Source organism: Dromaius novaehollandiae, chromosome 7 (assembly GCF_036370855.1).
Source record: "Dromaius novaehollandiae isolate bDroNov1 chromosome 7, bDroNov1.hap1, whole genome shotgun sequence".
NCBI classification, from domain to species: domain Eukaryota; kingdom Metazoa; phylum Chordata; class Aves; order Casuariiformes; family Dromaiidae; genus Dromaius; species Dromaius novaehollandiae.
Genome location: NC_088104.1, coordinates 18275001 through 18297300, shown reverse-complemented (window position 1 = coordinate 18297300; position 22300 = coordinate 18275001). Strand labels below are relative to the sequence as shown.

Sequence of the window (22300 nt, the reverse complement as noted above, 5' to 3'; positions counted from 1 at the left end):
GCCGTCCGCGTCGCCCCGTGGCCCCATCGCCCCACTGCTTCGGAAAGGGGTGGGGGACCCGCAGCTACGTCACCGCCGGGAAGGAGGAGACCCCCCCGCCTGACCGCGTCACCGCAGGAGGAAGGGGGTTCCCCACGCTGATACCGCTTGGGGGTGAGGGTGTAGGGCCTCCCCCCGATGCCCCCGCCCTGGACCCCCCCTGCGCCCCCCCAACGCAGACCGCCCCCCCCAGCCCTGCTCTCCCCGCCCCGGGCCCGGCCCCCCTAGGCGGCCCCCGTGCAGCAGCGCGGAGCAGCCGCGGGGGGGCGCCGCGAGCCGCGTGCGGCGACTCCGGGGCGGTGTCGGGGGGGCGGGCAGCACCTCCCCCCGCCCCGCCCGCCCCGGCGGAGCGGCGTCGCCCGACGGAGAGGCCCCAGCCCGGCGGAGCGGCGCGCAGCAGGTAGGGCGGCCCCGGGCCCCGATCCCCCTCCCTGCCGTCGGGTTCCCCGTGGGGCCGCCCACAGCGGGTGGCGGGGCGCCGCGGCTGCACCCAGGGCCCCCCCGCCCCGCCCAGCCCGACCCTAACCCCGCCTGCCCCACCGATCCCGGCCCTGCCTGCCCCCCGGCCTGCCCCACTGACCCAGCCCTGCCTGCCCCCCAACCTGCCCCACCGATCTCAGCCCTGCCTGCCCCCCAGCCCGCCCCACTGACCCAACCTGGATCCCCGATCCTTCCCCACCCCCATTGCCCTGCCTGCCCCCCAGCCTGCCCCACTGACCCAGCCTGGATCTCCCCGATCCTTCCCCACCCTCATTGCCCTGCCTGCCCCCCAGCCTGCCCCACTGACCCAGCCTGGATCCCCCCAATCCTTCCCTGCCCCCCATTGCCCTGCCTGCCCCCCAGCCTGCTCCACTGACCCAGCCCAGATCCCCCCGATCCTTCCCTGCCCCCCATTGCCCTGCCTGCCCCCCAGCCTGCCCCACTGACCCAGCCCTGCCTGCCCCCCAACCTGCCCCACTGACCCAGCCCAGATCCCTGATCCTTCCCCACCCTCACTGCCCTGCCTGCCCCCCAACCTGCCCCACTGACCCAGCCCAGATCCCTGATCCTTCCCCACCCATTACCCATCCTGGTTCCCCCCAGACCATTCAACCCCCCCAGCCTGCCCCCCAACCCCCCCATCCTTGGCCCCCAATTCCTCCCGGCCCCCCGGCCTGGCTGTTCCCGCTCCCTCCTTCCCCCCTCGGTCCCTGCAGTCCCATCCCCTCAGGGGGTGACAGCCCATGGGTCCCAGTACCGAACCGAGCGTCCCAGGGGTGTGGGGAGGTCCAGTCTGTGAGCCGTGGGGCAGGCTCTGCCCCGTGGGGTTTGCCCCCATGAGGTATGGCGCCGTCCTGCCTCCCACTGCTGCATTTGCTGGGGCGGCTGGGGGCCTGTTTGGGGGGCTGGGCCAGGGGCTGTTCCCGGCCCCCCTGGCCCCTTGTCCCCCGGGCTACTCTGCGTGGGGACAGGCACCACCCGCACCCCCGGCACGGCCCCCTCGCAGGCGCTGCCCAGCTGGAAAGGGGGCCGCTGGCGGGGTGCGGGGCGGCCTGTGGCTCCAGCTGGCAGGGGCAAAGTCGAGCCGGGCCGGGCCTGGCTGCCTCGCCGGGGGGCCAAGCGGGGGCCTGCGTGGGGGCCCAGCTGGGAGGGCTCCCCCGGGGCCGTGGGAGGGCTGCCGCCGCTTTCAGGCCCCCTTGGTGCCGGTGTTCGTCCCTGCTGCCTGTGGTGCAGTGGGGGAAACCGAGGCACGGCGTGGGGTGGGCAGGGAGGCACAGCATGGCGGGGGGGCGTCAGGCCAGCGCGCAGCATCTGGGGCAGCTGGGGTGCGGCGGTGGCGGTGGGGGGTGAGGTGGCGCAGCTGGTGCCAGGCACGGCAGGCGGCAGCGCGGGGCTGTCACTGTGCGGTGCCAGTGTGGGGGAGCCTGGGCCCCTTTGGCGTGAGGATGGGTGGGGTCGGGTCACATCTGCCGCATGCACCCAGCATCCCTGACCCCCCGCCCCGGGGCAGGGCTTGGGGGGGCAGAGAGGGTCTCAGCAGAGCCGAGGACCAGCAAACTCGTGCCCTGTGTGTGCCGCGCGGAGGGAAGTGGCTGGGTGGGGGCAGTGAGCGCAGCAGTGCTGCCCTGGCCCCCCTACGTCTGGGGGGGTCACACTGAGCCGTGCCAGGCCGTGCCAGGCTATGCCGTGCTGTGCCGTGCTGAGCTGCTGGGAGTCTCTCCGTGCTCCTGCGAAGGCGGATTATTTCCTGGGCAGCTTTGCCCAGGGGATGCCAGGGAAAGCAGCGAGCCCTGGCCCCCTGCCCCCCCCGCCCTGGCCCCCCTGAGGTGCCCCCCCTCCTTGGCACCCCAGGGTCCCTGCGGGGGCAGTAGCAAGGGCTGGGGCCAGGCAGGCGTGGGGCGAGGCAGAGGCATGGGGGGGATAGGAGGGCAGGGGGGTTGGGGGGCAGAGGGGGCGAGGATGCGGTGCAGGGGAGTGCGGGGGGAGCTGCAGGTGTGTGCATGGGGGGCGCGTGCCCGGTGGTGTGGGGTGCCAGTGGCAGCGGAGGAAGTGGCTCGGGGCGGGGGGCTGGGTGCTGCCCCCCGCTGGGGCCCGCGGCCGTGCCGAGGCAGTGCCAGGTGCCCCGCCGCCCTCCTTGGGTGCGGTGGCCGCGGGGACCCGTCGGGCTGGTTCCTCGGTTTCTGCTCCACGATGCCCTGTTTTGCCCCGGACGCCTGGGCCCCTGCCTGCTCCCCGGGAGCAACGTGCCCCGGCCGCGCAAGCCTTGCCTAGAACCAGCCCTTGTTTTAGGCCCATCCTTCGTTTTGGTGCTCCGGTTTCACCTGCCGTGGCAGGGGGACGGGGGCCGCGGGGCGGCCAGGGGGCACCGGCCGCTCGCCGAGAGGCGGCAGAGCCGCGAAAACGAAACCTGCCAGCCGGCGGGTCACCGCGTGGGCCGGTTATTTTCGGCAGCGCCGTCATCGCCACGCAAACGCCCCAGGGTGGCGGCCGGCCCAGGAGGGACGGAGGGACACGGAGGGACGGACGCCAAGGCGCTTCCTCTGAGCGGAGGCGCGCGGCCCCCCCGGCACCTTCACCCTGGGAAGCGCCCGCGCAAGGACGGGGGAAGTGTCCGGCCTCCTCCCGTCCCCGGGTCCCGCTTGGGTCACGTTGTCACGGCGGGGGGAGGGTAAACCCCCGTCCGGGGGCAGGCGAGGGTGGCGCTGCTGGGCCGGGGGGGTGGCAGGAGGGGCAGAGGCCCTGGCAGCGGCTCCTGGCAGCGCCGCTGTTTTCCTGCACGCGGAGATCCTGCTTTCCTCCTCCTGCTGGAGCAGCCCTGGCCCGGGGCTGGCGGCGGCTCTGGGGGCTCCGTCGGGGGCCCGGCCCCTCGCAGCGGGGCTGGGGGGGCGCAGCCTGCCCGAGGGACGCGTTGGCCTCCCCAGGGCGGCCGTGTCACTCCTAAAGTGTGTGTGGGGTGCCTGCGTGGCTGTCATCAGGTTCAGCCCCAGGGTTGCCAGCCGGGCCGGCGACCTGCTGCCCTTCGTCCCCGGGGCAGAGGGCAGTGCCGCCGGGAGCGGGGACCTGCCCCACGTCACCACCTGTCCGCCAACATGCCTGGCCCCGGCCGTGTCTCCCGGCACCGTGCCAGGGCACCCCAGGGCACAGGTCTGTCCCCGCAGGGACCCTGGCCCGTCCCAGCCCTGGCGGAGAACCCCGCGGTCCCAGCCCAGTGCTTTCGGGGAGCGAGGTCGGTCGAAGCTGAGCGGCCCCGAGGTCCCAGTGGCCCGGCAGGCAGCGAGCTCCGGCGGCGGTGGTGGCCCCGGCCGTGGGCAGAGGCTCGGGAGGCTCTGGAGGTCACGTCCGAGTGGTGGCTTGAGTCAGCTTGTGGCCGGGCGCTGCCCACCGCCGGCATCTGACGCAGCCCCGGGGACTCAGGGCGCTGGAATGTGGGTGGCTGCGGGATGGGGACGGGGACGGGACGGGGACAGGGACGTCCCCTGGCTCTCACTGCCCTGGCGGAGGCGAGCCCAGCAGTTTCTCCGCTCATTAAGAAGCGACTATTAGAGCAGGAGGGCAGTTTCGCGGCGGCTGCCCATCTCCGGCCTGGCGGGAGGCGCTTTGTGGCATCCCCACACCTCTCTGGCTCCATGTTCGGGGCCGATCCTGCCGGGTGCTGAGCAGGCTGACGGCTCGTCTCTTTTCCTCCCCCAGCTGCCTACAGGAGACGCTCGGAGCCAGCATGTCGCAGCCCAGTGCGCCCCCCCCGTACGACGACAAGAACCCCCTCTACCCACCGCCGCGGGGGGCCTACCCCCAGCCCCCCCACTATGGCGGGGGGTACCCCCAGCCGGGTGGGTACCCCGCGGCGGGGGGGTACCCCCAGCCCGGCATGGCCATGCCCACTGTGCCCATGCGGTTTGGTAAGCTTTGATGTGGGGGGGAGGACACGGGAAGTGGCGGTGCTTGGGGGGCAGGCTGGGCCAGGATAGGGGGCCGCGCTGGCGCTGGAAGGGGGTCCCAGCATTTCTGGGCGCCCCGGGGAGGGGGCGTCCGTCGGACGCTGAGCTCTCTCCTCCCTCCAGGTGACGGCTACGGTGGGGACGGCGCGGGGGACGGCACCCCTTTCCAGTCAGGCGACTGGGACGACAGGAAGGTCAGGCACACCTTCATCCGCAAGGTGAGCGTGGGGCAGGGCCCCCTGGGGGGGGCTGCAGTGAGGGCACCATTGTGGTATCTGGGCCGGTGCTGACACCACCGTCTCCCGCAGGTCTACGCCATCATCTCTCTGCAGCTCCTGGTGACGGTGGGGATCATCGCCGTGTTCACCTTCGTGTGAGTGGGGCTGCGACGGGGGGGACGTGGGGGGCCACGCGTGTTCCTGGGGGGCGTCTTGCCCCGGGAGTCCCTCCTTGCGGGGTCCTCTCTGACGCTTGTCCCTCCTGTCCCGCAGCTCCCCTGTCCGCTCCTTCGTCCAGAGGAACGTCGCCGTCTACTACGCCTCGTAGTGAGTACGGGGGGTGCCCAGCGCCCCGGGGCGCCCCAGTGGGGCACGGCTTGCCCGGCGCTGCTGCGGGACTCACGAGTGCCCGGCAGATCCAGCCTCACTTTCCTGGCTGCCACGCGGCTCTCTCCTCCTCTGCCACCCCGAGGGTCGAAGGGGGCGTGGGGAAAGGCTGTGCCCGGCCGGGTGGGGGGGTGTTGCCCCCAGCCCAGAGGGCTCCGCAGCCTGGCAGGGGCCCGGTGCTGAGCGCTTTGCCTCTCCCTCTGCAGTGCCGTGTTCCTGGTGACCTACCTGGTGCTGGCCTGCTGCCAGGGCCCCCGGTGAGTCGCCTGGGACCCTGGGGGGGCCACTGAGGCGTGGGGGGATCTCCTGGCTTTGGGTGCCGCCCCTTAAACTGGGATGTGGGGTCCCCGCCTGGGGCTGCCCCCAGGGGAGATGGGACCATGAGCTGGGGACATGGGTGCTGTCACCACCTCACCTCTCTTCTCCGCTCTTGTCCCCAGGAGACGCTTCCCTTGGAACATCATCCTGCTGGCCGTCTTTGTGAGTGGCCGAGCGGGCCTGGGGGGCTGCCGGGGGCCTGGCCATGCCCCGGCACCACGTCCGCTGCCCCCTCGCCCCACGGGGCCTGCCATGCCCTGAGCCCCTGGAGGGGGGGGGACCCAGCTGGCGTGTGGGGTGGAAGGAGGGAGGTTACGTGGGGAAGGAGCGGGGCAGCAAGGAACTGCCCCACGGAGGGACAGCAGTCCCTACTGATGGGGCAGAACAGACCCGTGGCCCCAGGGGGTAAATGTGCCCCCAGGGCTGCCAGTTGCGTTGCTGAATGAACCTTCTCCTCCCCCCTGCAGACGCTGGCCATGGGGTTCATGACGGGGACGATCGCCAGGTACTCAGCGGGGTCCCGGGGCCCTTCGGGGGGGCTGGGGAGCTGCAGGTGCACACCTCCAGCAGAGACGCTGAGGTTGGGGCTGGCCTTTGCCTTCGATGCCCAGAGTCCCTCCCATCCCCCCACGAGGCTGGCTTGAATGAGGGGCTGCCGGGCCCTGGGTGCACCCCACCGCTGGATGCGGGCTCGGCGGGGTCCCCCCCACGGGACCATCGCCACAGCGCCGCGGGGATGGCCACGGCGGGTGTAAACACCCTCTGGGCAGGGGGCCCCTTCCCTGGCTCCCCCGAAGCGTGGGGTGACTCTGGTGTCCCCTCTGTCCGCAGCATGTACAGGACCAATGCTGTCCTCATTGCTATGCTCATCACTGCCATCGTGGCCGTCATTGTCACCGTCTTTTGCTTCCAGACCAAGGTGAGGTGGGGACATGCCCTGCTCGCGGAGGCAGGCTATGGAGCCCCCCCAGTGCAGGGTATGGCTGGGCTCGGGTGCTCAGTGCAGGGTCGCTGGGGAGACCGATGTCCCCCGCATCAGCACGGCCCTGAGCTCTTCCGTGACACGTCTGCCCTGCTGGCAGGTTGATTTTACATCGTGTCCTGGGCTCTTCTGCGTGCTGGGCATCGTGGTCATGGTCACGGGCATCGTCACAGCCATCGTCCTCTCCTTCAAATATGTGAGTGGGGGGGCTGCGGAGCGCCACGGGTCTCTTGCCTGTCTGGGCAAGCAGCTGGGCCCCCCCGGCTGTAACGCAGTGGCAGCTTTGCCAGGGACGGCAGGGGTGGGGATGGGAGCAGCGGTGGGTGGATCCCCTTTGCTGGCACGGCGCCGGGATGCAGGGTGCGGCGTTGGCCACGGGAAGCCAGGGCCGGGCGCAGAGGCGGCTTTCCTGCAGGGGGAGGGTGCGGCGAGGTGGCAAGGTGTCTCGAGGGGAGCGGGGCAGCCCCAAGCGCCGGCCCTGGGGGCTGTGGCAGGGCTGTGCCTCAGAGTCACCGTGTCCCCGCCCGCAGGTTCCCTGGCTCCACATGCTGTACGCGGCCATCGGGGCCATCGTCTTCACCCTGGTGAGTTGACAGCTTGGGCGCTCTCCCTCCTGGGCCGGGTCCCTCTGTGGGGCGTACCTGGGGGGGCCGGCAGCCGGGCTCCCCAAATAGTTGCTCGGGGGAGTGGAGACCCCCAGGAGGCTGCCGGTCCTTGCCTGACTCTGGCCGTGCCCATCTCAGTTCCTAGCCTACGACACGCAGCTGGTGCTGGGGAACAGGAAGAACACGCTGAGCCCCGAGGAGTACGTCTACGGCGCCCTGACCATCTACACCGACATTATGTACATCTTCACCTCCATACTGCAGATCGTGGGCCGGGACTAGCGCCTGCCCCGCACCAGGCCCCTCTCCTCCTCGCCAACCTCCGCTTCTCTTCCTCTCCTCCACAAAGCTGCTCCTCTCCCCTCTCATTCTCGCCCCAGGAGCCCGGCAGGGCAGCACGTGGCTGAGCCGGCCCAGTCAGTGCCCCACCAGCCGCTCTGGTGCTGGGGGTGCCTGCGGCCCCTCGGCCAAGCCCTGCAGCCCTCCCGCTGCTGCAGCCTGGCTCTGCGCCCCGCGCGGGGGCTGTCCCCAGGCCCCTCTGCCACTCAGCCCAGGGCTGGTGACCAGGACATGGGGCTGCACTCAGTGCCAGAGCCCCTGCGATCACAGGGTGGAGGGCGCAGCTCGGGCACAGGGGGCAAGTCTTCCTGGCAAAGGGGCTGTTTCCTATGCTTGTAAGAAAGCAGCAAAGCCAGTGCCTGCGTGCACTATACAGCCAGTTACCGACTCTCAGCCTGGTCCCAGGCTACTCCTAATGCTTCATCACCCCTACCCGTAGGCTAAGGAAAGGGCTTCCCTTGATCCCCCCAGTCTCCGGAGACTGAGTGGTGGTGGGGGAACCAGCTGCCAGCGTTCAGCCAGCCGCGAGCCTCAGCGCCCGCTCCCCGAGGAGGTGCTGGTGTGTCGGCAGCGCTGCTGTAACGCTGTTCTGCACTGAACAGCCTTGTGCTTGCACGAGGCCAGATGTGCCCGCCTGGCGTGGCGCCTCCTGCACGGCCAGGGGGCTGGCAGCACCAGCAAGCAAAGCCGAGCTGCCATCTCACCCCAGGCTCCCAGGGAACATGTTGGGCCCTGGCTTTTTGCAGTGATGCACTGGCCTAATTCAGCTTCATTCACTCAGTGCCTTAAATGCAGCTGTTCTGTGGCTGCCCCATGGCTTGCTCAGCCCCCCGGCCCAGCCATGCCGCCCCCCAAGCTGTGGCAGTGCCTGCTCTGGGCTGGAGGTGGCCAGGACCCCTGTGGTGGGATTGGGGATGTCTGTACAGAGCTCGTGTTACAGAGGACCCACAGCCACGGGAGCAGCTTGCCTGGCCCTCGGATGTGGCCAAAGTTGCACTTGCTAAATAAAACACTTTAATTTTCCAAACAGCCTGTGCCTGCTTTGTGCGGCGAGTCCATGTGGGACGCCGGGGCCTGCCCAGCACGCTGAGCTCCCAGGTCTCCCTAGGACGGGGAGCAGCTGGCACTGGCAGGCAGCCTTGGCCCAAAGGCTCAGCTCTCCCAGCGGGGCTGCGGGGCGTTGGGGGGGGCTGAGCAGGCGCCGGGAGGAGGAGGACGAACGAGCAGCAACTCCCCGAGATTGCTCTGAGCCACGTCAGCGGGGGCACACAGCAGCGCAGCCCTTGCCTCGCCGCGATAAAGCCAAGGCCAAGCTGTTCCAGGCCACAGCAGCCCAGCTGCCGTTCCCTCCTGCCCCTGCAGGCAGGGCTGGGCCGCGGCTGCGCACACCCTGCGACAGTGCCCGCCGCGGCGCCGAGCCGCAGGGCAGTCAGCGCAGCTGGGAAACGCTCCCGTGGGAGAGGAGGTGGGGGCAGGCAGAGCCTGGGGCTGAGCGCGGAGGGAGTGATGACAGCAGCACAGGGCTGTTTCCCTCACCTTGCCCCAAGGGTGAGATTTATTTGCCCCCATCCAGCACCCTCTGACCACTATGCATGCTGGAGAGGGGAGCACAGGCCCCGGTGCCACAGGCCCAGCAGGGCAGGCATCTCCCCGGACCGACCCTTCAGGGCCGCAGCCTGTCCTCACTGAGGTGTCCGGCTCTGGGGGGCAGCCTGGCTACGCCCCCCTGACTGCCCTTCTGTATCGCTCCGTTTCGTACTCGCGCTCGTTGGATTCCATCATCTTCTGGCGGATCTTGAGCTGCTCCAAGCGGTTTTTGTCCACTTGACGCTTGGCCAGGAGGAAGAGCACAATGCCAGAGGGCAACCCGATGGCCCTGTGGGACAGCCAGCAGGCAGGAGATGGAGAGGGCTGGCAGGGAAACAAGGCGCCGTGCCACCCTGCGATGGGATGGACACCCACCCCGCTTAGTGCTGCAGCCCTGGGCGCCCCCAGGGACCCCAGTCGTGACCCACGGCCCCACAGCTGCCATGGTGGTGGTGGAAAGGGGCCTCTGGGGTCCCCAGATCACCAGCAACAGAGTGGGGCGGCCATGGGATGGCCATGCCTTGAGGCCCTCCACAGATGGCAGCCCCCCGGCACCTGTCCCGGGGCTGCGCCACCCTCCCAGCAAACGTGGCTCCGCCGCCCGCGTGCCGCCGCCACTCACCAGGCCACCCCCACCATCTTCATGGGGTTCTTGCCCCTGCGCGAGGGGATGTACTCCACCCCCTCGGGCAGCTGCCCGCCAGGCTCCGAGCCGGCCCGCGGCTCTGCCGGCCGCCGGCAGCTCTGCCGGAGGAGCCGGGCCCCCAGGGGCGGCCCGCCGGCTGGGTGTGCTGCCGCCGCCAGGCCTGGTGGGAGAGAGGGGGTCAGGGACGGGCTGGCCGCCTGGGCCCGGGACCCCCGGGCCTGCCCCCTTCCCAGGGGGGCCCGCACCCCCACCCTGCCCCCTCCCCCGGGGGGCGGACCTGGGGGCGTGGTCAGGTTCGGGAGGGGGCGTGGTCAAGGTGGGCGTGGCCATGCGGGCGGAGTCCGGGGGGCTGGGCCCGAGGGGGCGTGGCCAAAACCACGAGGTGGCGTGGCCGAGCCTCCGAGGAAGTGGGGCTCTAGGAGGGACGCCACAACATGGCGGGGCGGGGCCAAAGCCAAGGGGCGGGGCCTGCCCGGGCCGGTGGGGGTAGGGTTAAAGGTCTATGGGGCTGCGAGGGCGGGGCGGTGTGGTGAGGATCGCGAGGTGCAGGGCTCCCGCCCCCGCTGCCGGCACCCCCCCGCCTCCCGTTACCCCGTAGTCCGCGGAACGCTGCCGCCATCGCACACGGAGCCCGCTTCCCGGCGTGCCCCGCGCGCCAGGTGTGCCGCTGCGTGCCGGGAGTTGTAGTCAGCCTCGCGGGTGCCGCCGGGAGGGGGCCCTGCCCAGGAGGGGCGCGAAAAACTACAACTCCCACATCGCCCCGCGCGGGACGGCGTCAGCCTATCCTGCTGGCGGACAGGCAGGGGAGAGGCGGGGATTAGGTGAGGCATCGGGCGGGGATTGGTTGAAACAGGACGCCCTGTGGGTGGGGATTGACCGGGGCGGGGCGGGCGGCGGAAGCGGAGGCAGCAGGGTCGGGTGCGCGGGCAGGCCGGCATGGAGCCCGCGGAGGAGCCGGGCGCGCTGGGCTTCCACGGCGACGAGGAGATCATCGAGGTGGTGGAGCTGGGCCCGCCCGGGCCGGGTGAGACGAGGCGCCCCCGGACCGGGGCACCAGCACCAGCCCTGCGGGGGGCACCCGGCCTCCCCCGGGGGGCACCAGGCCCGGGCTCGGCGCTCGGGGCGGGGTTGTGCGGGCCTGGCCGTGGGGCCTCCCCCGGGGGTTGCAGCGGGCCGCGGCTGCGGCCCCGTCTCCCCCGGTGCCCCGCCGCCCGCCTGCTGCGGCCTCTTTGGGGCCGGCGGCGGCTGCACGAGCCGGCGACGGCACACGGAGTTGCCTGGGGCGTGCTGCTCTGCGGTACCCGCTGTCCCCAGAGCCCCAGGAGCGAGCAGAGCCCCTGCTGCCCCTTCCCCACGGCCTGGCTGCTCCAGGGGAGCGGTGACTGGCTGCTGCCCGTGCCCGAAGCCCTCTCTGCCCACAGAGCTGCTCCCCTTAGCTGGATCAAGCCCCTCCATCCTTCTGAGCTGGCCCTGGCCGCCCCCAGGCCTCGCCCTTGCCCGCTGCTGGTTGCCCTGTTTGGGCTGGGCTGGCCTGGCTCTGGTGCTGGCTGCGAACCGGGCACTGACCTTAGCTCTCTGCAGATGACTTGGCCGATGAGATGGAGGACGTGGACTTTGACGATGAGGGGGCAGATGAGCCTGACGCTGAGGCTTGGGAGACAGAAGAGGATGATGAAGGGGTGGAGGACAGCATGGAGGCGCAGGATGACAGCGAGGTCACGTTCTCCCTGCACTCAGGTGAGTAGTGGGCCTGGGTGGGCAGCAGGGCTCTGCTGAGGTGATTGCCTGGGGGGTGCTGCCCTCTGGGACCTGCTTCAACCCCCCTTCTCCACAGTGGAAGGGAGTGCAGGCAGGGCCTTGCCAGCCTGCTGTCTCCCTACTGTTTCTGGGCCAGTTATCAAGATCCAGAGCTGGGTGCTTTCAGCTTTGCTCTTTCTTCCCTACACTGCTGTAGAGAAGCTTCCTGTGGAAGTCTTGGGGATGCTCCTTATCAGGAGTAGAGTTTTTGCTCCAGGCACTAGTCAGACCTCAGGGCTTCCTAGCGTGGCTTTTACAGCTAGCATTGAGGTCAGCAGACAGGCTGTACTGTTCTGGTAGGGCCCAAATTGCCAACCAGTGGGAAGAATTGATCCCCAGTGTTTGGGTTTTTAGTCCAGCTGGGTGACATCTTGTCCAGACCTGTTACTGTGTGGTTTGGAGCCCTTGGCAATGTCTGGTGGGGCATGAGGCGTCTGAGCCACGTAGTTACTTTCTGTTCTTCTGTACAGCTTCTGTTTTCTGCGTTAGTCTTGACCCCAAGACCAACACACTGGCGGTGACAGGCGGAGAGGATGACAAGGCCTTCGTGTGGCACCTGAGTGATGGAGAGCTGCTGTTCGAATGCTCAGGTGAGGTGCTGTGGCCAGAGCATCCTGTGTGCTGGAGGAAATGATAGGGGCCAAATTATGGCATGTCCCTTCCCAGCAGCATGTCTCCAGATGTGCTCTCTCACCACCCAGGGCTCTGTTGGAGCCAAGCTCCTGATCATCCTCCATAGCTGCATTTGGTAGTTAAGTAGTTCCTGCTTCTTGCCATTTCTAGGACACAAGGACTCAGTCACCTGTGCTGGCTTCAGTCACGATTCTGTGTTTGTGGCCACGGGCGACATGTCCGGGCTCATCAAAGTGTGGCGGGTGGATACCAAGGAAGAAGTGTGGTCCTTTGAAGTGGGGGACTTGGAGGTGAGTGACTGAATGGGGCTCTTATGGGGCTGGCATCTGGGACCTAGGTCTGATTCCTCTCCCTTCTGTTCTCTACTGGGTGGCTGGGGTGGATGTTGGCCCATGCTGGTCCTGCCAGTTGAACCATTGTCCAGCAAAGTCATCACTGGAGATTTTGGCACTGCTCAGCACAGTGTGAACATGTAGTCCTTGAAGCCCCTCCGGGCTGCTGCATGCAGGGCCGATTCAGGCCCCTGAAACTCCAAGTTCAAGACTCCCTTTACAGTAACACCAAGAGGGCTTGGGCACACAGCAGGGCAGGCCCAAGCTGAGCACGGAGCTAACGAGAGCAGGCTCAGGGTTGGGGTTGTGTATGGCTGTACTTGGGCCCAGGGCAGGGCAAGGGGGAGTTTGATCCTTTCCCTGGGGTCCTCTAAGGCCAAGGCCACCCTGTGACACAGCCTGTCCCTCCCTCTGCGCAGTGGATGGAGTGGCACCCTCAAGCCCATGTCCTTCTGGCGGGCACGGCTGACGGCAACTCCTGGATGTGGAAGATCCCCAGCGGAGACTGCAAAACCTTCCAGGGCCCTGCGTGCCCGGCCACGTGTGGCAGGATCCTGCCTGATGGTGAGGCACAGAGGCTGTCTGGAGCGGGGAGTGTCACTAGCTCTGGCTATGAGGCCCCTTGCAGGTCCTGCTGGAACCACATGCCACCCTGTTTCTGCAGAGCCAGGGGGCACCCTGGGGTACCCAGCTCTGTCCAGTCTGGGCTGAGCAGGAGGTGGAGGGGTGAGGGAGGCTCTGGCTCTAGCTGCCAGTTCTGTCTCATCCAGGGAAGAGAGCGGTGGTGGGATATGAAGACGGGACGATGCGCATCTGGGACCTGAAGCAGGGAACCTCGCTGCATGTGCTGAAAGGTAGGAAAGGGGTTAATCACCTGGGGGGTGCTTCCTAGTCGGGGAATGGCCCCTTCCAGTGGGCTCTGATGTCTGTCCTGGGGGAGAGGTGGCACCTTATGAGGCTGGGGGCTGCTGAAGGAGGCCTGGGTGTACTGGCTGGGTTTCCATGCTGAACTACCCCTCTCTCCTTGGGTGGCTGGTCCCTGCCACAGGGGTGCTGGGCACCATGGAGGCAGCAGGAGGATGTACATGGGTTTCAGGGCACATTGGGTCCCCTTGGGAGGGTGTGTGGAGCTCACGCTGCTCTTGCTCTCCTCTGCAGGCCAAGACGGCCACCAGGACCCCTTGACGTGCGTGGCCAGCAACCACGATGGCAGTTTGATCATGACGGGCTCTGTGGACTGTCATGCCAAGCTGATCAACTCTGCCACGGGCAAGGTGAGTCTGCGCCTGCCTTGGCTGGTGGAACCAGACTAAGAGGCCCTGGGAGACAGGGGAAGGGGGAATCCTGCCTCTGAGGCCCCTTTCCCAGGCTTCTGGGGCAGGCGAGTAGCCCCATGCAGGGCAGGGTGGCTCTGGCTTTGCCAGCCAAGAGCAAGCCTGCAGTGGCCAAGAGCAGCCAGCAGGAGGTGCTTTTGGCCAACACAAAACCACTTTCTTCCTCCTGGGGGTTGCTGGTGGGACTTGGGCTGGGCTGGGCGCTCAGCTGTGCGGGTGGTCCCCTTGGGCTCCCTGACAGGCTCCTAGGCAAAAAGCTACCTCTGTCCCTTGCTCCGAGGGGCAGAGGCTTTGGGGTTGGCCCTCAGTAGCCTGGGGTTGTAGGTTCGATCCTGGTTAAGGACAGGGTCTCCCTGTGAGACTGGGGAGACCCTTCCCCTGCCCGTGGGGACCAATCCACCTCCCTCCAGGTGGTGTGCGTGTTCAAGACGGAGAGCATCGCCCCCAAGCCCCCTGCCGGCGAGGGCGAGGAGGCCGAGTCCAATTCTGTGGAGTCGCTGGGCTTCTGTAACGTGTGAGTATGGGGGAAACAGGGGCATGTGGCATGGAAGGAGGGTGATGGCCCCTCATTCAGAGGGGTTCATGTCTCCCCCTGCCACACACACTGGGGGCCTACCCTGACCTCTCCAGGAGGGTTGTGCTGCTGAGGCAGGCAAGCCTCCCAGTCCCTTGCTGGATACCCCTGAGGAGATGGGGAGACCCTGTCCTGCACCAGCTTTAACTACTCATCTCCCAGGCTCTCCCTGCAGGAAATCAGTGCACCAAAACACAGTGCCAGACCTTACAGAGAGGAAACTTATTATAATCAGACATAATTTCAGTCCCTTGCACTCCCCTCCAGCACTTCTCTCATCCCTGTGCTCCCCAGCACCAGATGTGTGTAACCTGGGCCTGGCTGGGTTAACCTGTGCGTGACCTGGAGGCCGAGCGGCAGTGACTGTCGACTCCTCGCCGCATTGCTTGGGTCTCTCAGGGCTAGTGCTAACAAATTGCAGTTTGGATGCGATATTCTCTGACATAGCTGTTAGGGATCTTTCCTAGCAGGATCTTGTCTTGTCCCTTGTGAACCTTAGGCCAGTTGCTGGCTTTTCATATCCTACTGGTTTCCTTATTGGGGTACTTCATGGCTCCAGCCCTGTTCATCATCTGTTCTAGGACATCAGGTTGTCCTTCACCTTCTTGATGTGCTGTAGCCTCAGCACAGGCTGTGCTTTCAGTCTCGATCTTTCACATGTTTTCGTCCCTGCTTCCTTCAAGCCCACCCTAACACCTGTTCCCCTGCCCCAGCAGGATGCCACTGGCTGCTGTGGGCTACCTGGACGGCACGCTGGCTATCTATGACCTCCCCACGCAGAGTCTGAGACATAAATGCCAACATGAGGTACCACCCTAGTCACTTTGCCCCAGGCTGGGGGTTCCTAAGCTTATAGGAGAACTCTGCAAGCCCCAGGCCCTCAGCTTGGCCCCAGCGGTGCCTCCCTTGGAGCCCAGGGGGGTTTCCTAGTTGGTCTGGGACTAGTTCCCTGTTTCGTGCTTCTCCCTCAGCCCCTCAGGCTGCTCTCGCTGCTCCCTGGAGGCAGCTGCAGCCCCCATGCAGTGCATGTGCCCCAGGGGGCCCCATGGGGGGGAGCTGGGACTGTGCTGAGGGTCCCTCGTGCTCACCTCGCTCCCTCCCCACGCCCCAGTCGGGAATTGTGCAGTTGCTGTGGGAGGAGAGCTCGGCTGTGGTGTACACCTGCAGCCTGGATGGGGCCGTGCGGCTCTGGGATGCCCGCTCGGGAAAGATTATCAGCGAGTACCGAGGGCACTCAGCCGAAATCCTCGACTTCGCTGTAAACAAGTAAGCAGGGACCCCCCCCCCCAGGCCCCCTACCTCCTCTGCTAAGGCTGCTGGAGAGGGGAACCATGGGTTGTGGGGCCCCATGGCCTAGGGAACTCAAATCATGAGCTCTCTTCTTTGGGTGCCCCTGGGAGTTTGGGTGCTGGTGGGGCCTGAGGAGGGGACAGCCACACATCCTGGGGGATGGGGGTGGGGGTGGGGGCAGAGAAGGGCTGTACTGACAGCTGGGTGTTCCAGGGGTAGCTGGGGAGGAGCTGGGGTAAGGGGGTGCGAGGGGGTTGTGAGGGGCACCCAAAGCCCCAAGCCACATTTCTGAGCCCAGTCTCCCCCCAGGGATGCCTCCATCGTGGTGACAACCTCCGGCGACCACCAAGCCAAAGTGTTCTGCGTCCAGCGTCCAGATCGCTAGGGCTGGGGCGGGGGGGGGCTGGTGGCCTGGCTCTGCTGGGTGGCTCATGTACAGCGGGACAGGGGAGGTGGGGGCTATTCCCCCTTCTCCAGCGTGTGCTTTGTAATTTTCCAGCCTGCCCCACTCTGCCCTTGCTCTTTGGGGGCTGAGCCTGGGGTTTTGTATGAAAATGTCTTTTAATTATATAAATTATTTCACTTAACTACATCTTATCCATTCTGCTCTGTGGGAAGGGGGTGCTCTTTCTGGGGGAGGATGGGGGTACAGGACTTCAACTCCCATCTTGCCACATGAATTTTAGGACTTCCCTGAACTCCTGGAGGCTTTCTCAGGGTGCCTCTGCCCAAGTGGGACAAGATGGGGACTCTGGCAGGGGGTGGGGGGGGGAGCAGCAAGGAGCCACAAGCAAGGGACCCAGGGGTCTGGCTGCAGGGTGGGGAGGAGAATGGATCCTACTCAGCACTGTCCTGGGTTGCCACAGCCAGTTAGGGACCAGGACTTGCACACCCTGGCACGACAGCAGCACCTCATTTGCACAAGGGAACAATTTACATGTTTTTTGCATGTGGTGGGATGTTAGGCACAGGCATGTAGGCCCTATTGGGCAGCTGTGGTCATCACACTGCCAGCACCAAAGGCTTGGCTCCTCACTCCCTTCAAAGCCAAGCAGACTCTGCTCTGGCTCATCTGCGCTCTGCTCCTGGCAAGCTGCAGAGAGGCTCTTTTCCCAGCTCAAGCTGCCTGGATGGGCTGTGTCAGCCCCAGGGGGGCCAAAGTTACAGCTCAGCCTCCCATCCTCAACATGCAAAACCCTAGCAGAAAGCAGGACAGCTCCAACCTCTACTTCCCCATGAAGAGAGCTCCTTCTCTGTGGCTTCACTGACACCTATCTCACAGCTGCCTCAGAGCACAGCACCCACTTCAGTTCCAAAGACTAGGATTACCAGCAGAAGAAAGTAATTCCCTCTGAGATATGGTAATTCCTCCAAATGCCACACACAGCTCCAACTCCCCAACCCAACTGCAGCTCCAACATAGGACACACACAGGAGGGCAGCAAGAGGGTCTGGGATCAGAGGCTAAAGTACACAAGGGAAACCTGTTCACACCTTCATTGACAAGACCATGTGAACTGAACAAGCCAAAGCCCCACGCAGCCCCTTAAGATAGAAAGATCTCCTTTATTAATGAATCCCAACAGTATTTCTTCAGATACAGGAGTTTTGAACTCAAATACTCAGAAGAAAACAAGTTAATATTGCATTATTTTCATAAGAAATACTGCAACTCATTTCCAGTAACATATTGCAAAGCGAAACAGCTTGAAAAGGAAAAAAAATTAAAAAAAGGAAAGAAATTAAGTCAATCAAACTGGGATTAAGGTTTTGTTTCTTGGAACGATCGAGTCCTCGCAAGCACAGCTCGTTTCTGCAGATTACTCCCCAAACTGTCGTACAAACAGACCCCGATTGCTTGAATTCCTTATGAGCCCACAGAGGTGCAACATTAAAAGCTACGATTATTGGGTAGCAAGTGCCCCAACCTTTGTCCTCCACGGCAGCCTCAGTGACCCCGACGTTAACGGGTTGTGAACGTCTTCCCCCTGAAAGGATACAAAGAGAGGTCAGTGTGGACCCCCGGTGCCATTCTTTGCTGCATCTGTCCATCCCTAGGTGCCCCAGGGTGTCTACGTGGCTTTTTGCAGGGCAGGCACCAAGGTCTCAAAGTCATGTAGATGCTGCTGGTTCGGAGCGCACAAGCATTTGTTATGCAGAAAGCACACAGTGACCAGCTCTCAGGGCTATGGGGAGGGTTGGGGGCTCGCAGGTGGGACAACCCCCCTCCCCCAGAGCAGCAAGCAAAGAGGAAATGCCAGGACACACACAAGGAGGGTGGCAAGAGGGTCTAGGATCAGAGGCTAAAGTACACAAGGGAAACATGTTCACACCACCACCCTCCTCTGCCCACATCACTCTGGGCTGCTTTATTCACAGAAGGGAGCCAGGCCCCCACAGCCAGCCAGAACGGTCACCAGGGAATGCTTCTGGCCCGAGACACCAGCGATCTGCTGGCCAAGGGCAGCAAGGGGCTCCAAGGAGCTGCAGAACCTAGGGCATGGGGAACCAGCTCCAGTGACTGCAAACCCCCAGGAAGGACCTGGCAAGTTGGAGCTGGGAGCCAACAGCGCTGTTCCTCATGGGGAAGAAGGACAGCTGTCTGCCAGCACAGTAACACCCCCCCCCCCCCCCCCCCAGGACAGTACCCAGGACTAGCACTTCCCCCCAGCTACACGACCCTTGCTTGTGCATGTCTCCTGCTCCTCACATGGATGGTAAAGGAGTGCCACTGCCCCAGTGACAAGCTGGCCCCTGTGAGCAACACTGTCTGCATATTTGGACTGTCTGTGCTGAGGGGCCACCTGATCCCACACACGGCTCAGTCAATCAGCAAAATTCCCTTGATTTCCACCTAAGCTCTGGCCTAAGGATGGGCAGCAAAGCTAGCAGGCATCTCCTTGTTGCTGAGCATGGAGAATTAATGAAGACAAAATAGGAACTCATGGCTGGATGGGGACTGACACCACCCCAGAGGCTACTGAACAGCTGCTCTACATGCAAGTCAACCAGCTTTAATACAACGGGCAAAAGCCCCACAAACCTCAGGGGGGAACAAGGGAGGTACCAGACCTTGCAGAGCCATGCCCCACTCAGCCGGGACAGCAGCGCTCTCTGCATGCCCTGCCAACCGATCCAGCCCCCAGGGGTGCCTGGCAGCACAGCGCTGAACCTGGGAGCGAGATAAAACCAGCCCCCTGCACCAGGAGTCTGCCTGCTCCCCATGCGCAGTCACCTCTCTTGCACTGTGGGGAAGGAGATGCTGCCCAAGTTGCACTACGCGCCACCGGGGCTCTCTGTCCACCCTCCGGCCTGCCCAGAGCCACTATCCAGCACCAGCCTTATTCAGGGCTGCCAAGGCCCTGCTGCAACCTAGGCAAGACTGGCTCCACACTAACCACACATGAGGAAGACGGTGCACTGGAGCTGGCTATACTATCTCCTTACAACCCCATCCTTCCCATCTCGCCCTTGCAGAGCTGGCAGATGGGCCAGCTGGGTGCCCTACTGCTGTACCTATCCGCTGTCTCATCTCTTGGCCTCAATTGCGCTGCCTGTCTGCCTTTGGCTCTGCTCCCTGTGCGAGGCTTCTTTCGCAAAGGACTTGCCAGCACAGGGTTTGACATGGACACTGCTCCTGCAAAGAACAAGCAAAGCAGTAAGCGAGTGTGGTGGAGAGAGCACAGGGGTCCTGGGAGGCCAACGCACCCAGATTCAGTCCTTCACCTGCAGAGGCACCACAGGCAAGCACCTCAATATAAAGCATCCCCTTTCCTTATCAGATGGGGTCCCAGCACAGTAGGCCCCAATCTGGCCATCCTTACAGCATCCTGATCCTCCCAGGACCAGAGCACGCTGAGCTGAGGAGGAGTGAGCTTGGGGCTGGTAGGGTCCTGCCAGGTCCCACTTTGCTACTCACGTGATTGTTTTCATTTCTTTCTTCTCTGCATCTGGACGGGCACGGTTCAGCACCTTGAGGAAATCCGATGTTTTCGCCCTCATACGCGTGTGAATATAGGCCTGCGTTTCATTGGAACAAAACGGGGACACTCAGGGTCCTGTCTTCACGGCCCAGATTTCAGGTGTGTCTTGCAGCTAGCCAGGGTCACAGCTCTGAGATGCTCAGGGCTGGTCTTGGAGCATGAGTAAGCATAGAGATTGGCTGGTGTTTCTGAACACTCCCAGCGAGGGACGCTACTCATGTTGGCCAGGTATTGCTCATAGCTTGACTCCCCAGGAGCTGGGGCATTAGGAAACCTGACCTGTATTGAGCTGCTGTTTGTGGGCATGGGGTAGAAGCTATCTTTCTACTCCTTGTTGGGAAGGCACTTAGTTCAGCATGACCACAGTGGGTGATCAGACTCCCTCAACCTGCAGGACAAGGGGAGTTCACTACTTTTAGGAGTCAGCAGTGCAAATTACTGCTTGAGCCCTAGTCAAAGCTAGGTCTTCTCTGAGCAGTTTTCCCTATTTCCATTCTCAGAGACAGAAACTCACAGAGACTCAAAGGGAAAAGCCTACCTTGCCGCTACGATGGGAAGCAAACAGGTGCTGACTGTGCCAAAGAGCAGAGAGAGGAAGAGGATGGATGCATCATATGCCATCCCTGCATGACTGGGCAGGGCACCACTGGGCCCTAGTGAGTTCTCAAAGGGGCCCTCTGCTCCATTCCCCTCCTTAGCAGCACCCAGATTAGACAGGCCAAAGCTCCCCTGTTTCCTCCCTGTCCCCTTGGTACCTTTGAGCACTTGATGTGATAGTGCAGGTAGTCCCGGAACGTGTGGATCAGGTTTATGGTGTTGTCTCTGGCAGCAGCATTGGTGTGACGGGGGAACAACACTGCAAGAAAAGGTGCCACACAAACCATTATTGCCTCCAGAGGCTACGAAAGGGCTTTGAGGTCCCCCTGTGCTGGAGACAGCCCTGGTTTAGGCATACTGCTTCAAAAAGCCTACTTTGCTCTCTGCAAAGAGCCCTTTACTGTGCCGCAAGCCAGGATTAAACAGCACTTGGGATTTTAAACACAGGGCTTAGCAGCACTTCTCCACTTGCTGTCACGCGCCAAAGTCTCTCCCAGCAGCCTGGACACAGCTGTGCACTCTGGCGGACACACAGGCAAGGCCAAGCGCCCAGAGATGACAGCACTGGAGAATACTGCAAGATGCTACTTCAGGGCTGGGGAGAAGTGAAGAGGGGAGAGCTGGGAGGTAAATGGGGATGGCCAGGCTGCTCTGCACCCCTCAGACACCAACAAAGCGCTGGTGGGACTGGACCACCCTGCTGGCCTCCCAACAAAAGGGAAGAGTGTTTTTCTCTTAAGAGATTTTCCCCCTGTTCTTCTCACTAAACGCAGAAGGAGCGGGAGTAACTCATGAGTGGCTAACCAGAGCGACAGTGACCCTGCACTGCAGATGGGCACTACGTTTGTACTGGGATTCAGCTTAATGTGAATACTATCTGCCCTTGGACATTGCCCCTCAGGCAGTCATTTGCACCTTTATGGGATGGTGGATCCCAGCTCTGCAGCTCACCAGCCTGTGACAGAGCCAGACTTGGTTACTGCGCTGGCCAGGGATCGAGGCCCCAGCAGCGGCTCGCACCTTCCACAGGCTGGTGCTGTGCTAGGGGCTGAAAGACCTTTTGGTTCACTGATGATCTCCCCTGGAAAGTCAGATCAGATAACAGAAAAATTGCTTCCAGACAAGAACCAAGATCTTTCTCACAGTCCACAACCTGCTATTAGAGAGCTATTGTATTGCTGATGAGCTGCCCTGACCTTGAGACACCATTCCCCACATGGGTGGAGGGCAGAGTGAACTTCACTTTTACCAGCAGTGTCTGTGCTCTACTTCCAAACTGCAAACTGCCGGATCATTGGTCTGAGCGAGAGCCTAAGCGCAGACCCCACTGTGGTCCCCGATTCCTCTGGGAGAGCCCTTTCCCTGTGAACAGGGCATGGTTTGGACTCCTCAGCTCAAGCCAGTCCAGTCTTCACTGGGAAGAACTCTTCCAGCAGTCAGCACCTGCTGCCTTGGGAAGGAGCGAGGCAGGAACAGCAAAGGATGCCCAGCTCAGCCGTCAGCATTGCTGCTGGTAATGACTCTGCAGGCCAGCAAAGCAGCACCTCCACAGCTGCGGGAAGGGACTCATCAGAGATGGAAGTGTTTGTTCTGGAGCAAAGAGCCAGAGCTGGAGCACCAGAGCTCCCAGCCCTGCTCCTGCCCTCACTGCCCCTACCAATCAAATGCTGCACAGATATCTGCAGCTGGGCAAACTACAAATATATTCACATGCCCACAAGCAAGCTCAAGTTTCTACACTACCACAACAAAGCCATCTTTCCCTTGTTGCCAACAGCTGAACACATTTTGCAAGCAGACACCAAATGGCTTGCTGTCTCACTTCCATGCCTTAATGCCAAGAGCAGAGCTGAGCTGACTTGATACAGCAGAGGGATGTACTGCATGTGAGGGAGCAAAGAGGGCAGAATACGAAAGCATTCAACTCCAGAGTCCCTTTCAGCCCCTAAAGACTCACTTGAACACACAGGGGAGGTGCAGAAAGCAAAGCAGATTATTTTTTAATTTGTAAACAGCTGCAGGATGCTTGGATCATTCAAAAGCAACAGCAGTAGCCAATGCCAGATGGGGGTAGAAGCTCAGGGCAGCAGGTGCTTTCCCATGTCCCTCTCCCAGTTAGTGCCAGCATCAGTGTGCAGCATCCCATTTCCAGCCTGGACCCCTGCTGGCCCCTCTCAAAGCACTGGTGCAAGTTTTACATTTGCAGTTTGGGGAGAGAGGA

General features: G+C 63.7%; 3 protein-coding genes across 7 annotated transcripts in view; 2 read left to right on the top strand and 1 right to left on the bottom strand.

Moving 5' to 3' along the window:
- On the top strand, window positions 1-8333 carry TMBIM1 (transmembrane BAX inhibitor motif containing 1). Of its 2 annotated transcripts, none has more exons than XM_064514778.1 (12): window positions 1-439; window positions 4210-4349; window positions 4581-4675; window positions 4766-4830; window positions 4949-5002; window positions 5269-5319; window positions 5503-5542; window positions 5848-5885; window positions 6212-6299; window positions 6463-6558; window positions 6893-6946; window positions 7106-8333. In XM_064514778.1, the coding sequence occupies exons 2-12, from the start codon at window positions 4238-4240 to the stop codon at window positions 7247-7249; spliced, it is 837 nt and encodes a 278-aa protein (XP_064370848.1). In that variant the 5' UTR covers window positions 1-439; window positions 4210-4237; the 3' UTR covers window positions 7250-8333. The 2 variants fall into 2 exon arrangements, with proteins under 2 accessions (XP_064370848.1, XP_064370849.1); XM_064514779.1 differs by having other exon boundaries at window positions 4-439; window positions 4210-4418.
- A 2068-nt stretch (window positions 8334-10401) lies between these two features.
- AAMP (angio associated migratory cell protein) lies at window positions 10402-16086 on the top strand. 2 transcript variants are annotated; one of them, XM_026095297.2, is made up of 11 exons: window positions 10403-10563; window positions 11121-11276; window positions 11807-11926; window positions 12120-12259; window positions 12721-12865; window positions 13072-13155; window positions 13460-13575; window positions 14046-14149; window positions 14926-15016; window positions 15321-15475; window positions 15809-16086. In XM_026095297.2, the coding sequence occupies exons 1-11, from the start codon at window positions 10476-10478 to the stop codon at window positions 15882-15884; spliced, it is 1275 nt and encodes a 424-aa protein (XP_025951082.1). In that variant the 5' UTR covers window positions 10403-10475; the 3' UTR covers window positions 15885-16086. The 2 variants fall into 2 exon arrangements, with proteins under 2 accessions (XP_025951092.1, XP_025951082.1); XM_026095307.2 differs by lacking the exon at window positions 15321-15475 and having other exon boundaries at window positions 10402-10563.
- A 959-nt stretch (window positions 16087-17045) lies between these two features.
- ARPC2 (actin related protein 2/3 complex subunit 2) overlaps window positions 17046-22300 on the bottom strand; it is a 23742-nt gene continuing 18487 nt past the window's right edge. For 2 of the 3 annotated variants that reach the window (XM_064514773.1, XM_064514774.1), the window contains exons 8-10: window positions 20238-20338; window positions 19419-19519; window positions 19013-19136 (exon numbers count right to left, since the gene is read on the bottom strand). In XM_064514773.1, coding sequence (XP_064370843.1) covers window positions 19028-19136; window positions 19419-19519; window positions 20238-20338 — 311 coding nt within the window. In that variant the 3' untranslated portion in view covers window positions 19013-19027. Of the gene's footprint in view, window positions 17488-19012; window positions 19137-19418; window positions 19520-20237; window positions 20339-22300 lie in introns of those variants that run through there. The other variant, XM_026095318.2, reaches the window with a different exon arrangement.

Excerpts from the sequence above, each read along its gene's own strand:
- TMBIM1 (XM_064514779.1), top strand. The coding sequence starts at position 4,238 with ATGTCGCAGCCCAGTGCGCCCCCCCCGTACGACGACAAGAACCCCCTC. Across the intron at positions 4,676-4,765 it reads GGCACACCTTCATCCGCAAG|GTCTACGCCATCATCTCTCT; the intron begins GTGAGCGTGGGG and ends CGTCTCCCGCAG. Across the intron at positions 6,947-7,105 it reads GGGCCATCGTCTTCACCCTG|TTCCTAGCCTACGACACGCA; the intron begins GTGAGTTGACAG and ends TGCCCATCTCAG.
- AAMP (XM_026095297.2), top strand. The coding sequence starts at position 10,476 with ATGGAGCCCGCGGAGGAGCCGGGCGCGCTGGGCTTCCACGGCGACGAG. Across the intron at positions 10,564-11,120 it reads GCTGGGCCCGCCCGGGCCGG|ATGACTTGGCCGATGAGATG; the intron begins GTGAGACGAGGC and ends AGCTCTCTGCAG. Across the intron at positions 15,017-15,320 it reads GACATAAATGCCAACATGAG|TCGGGAATTGTGCAGTTGCT; the intron begins GTACCACCCTAG and ends CCCACGCCCCAG.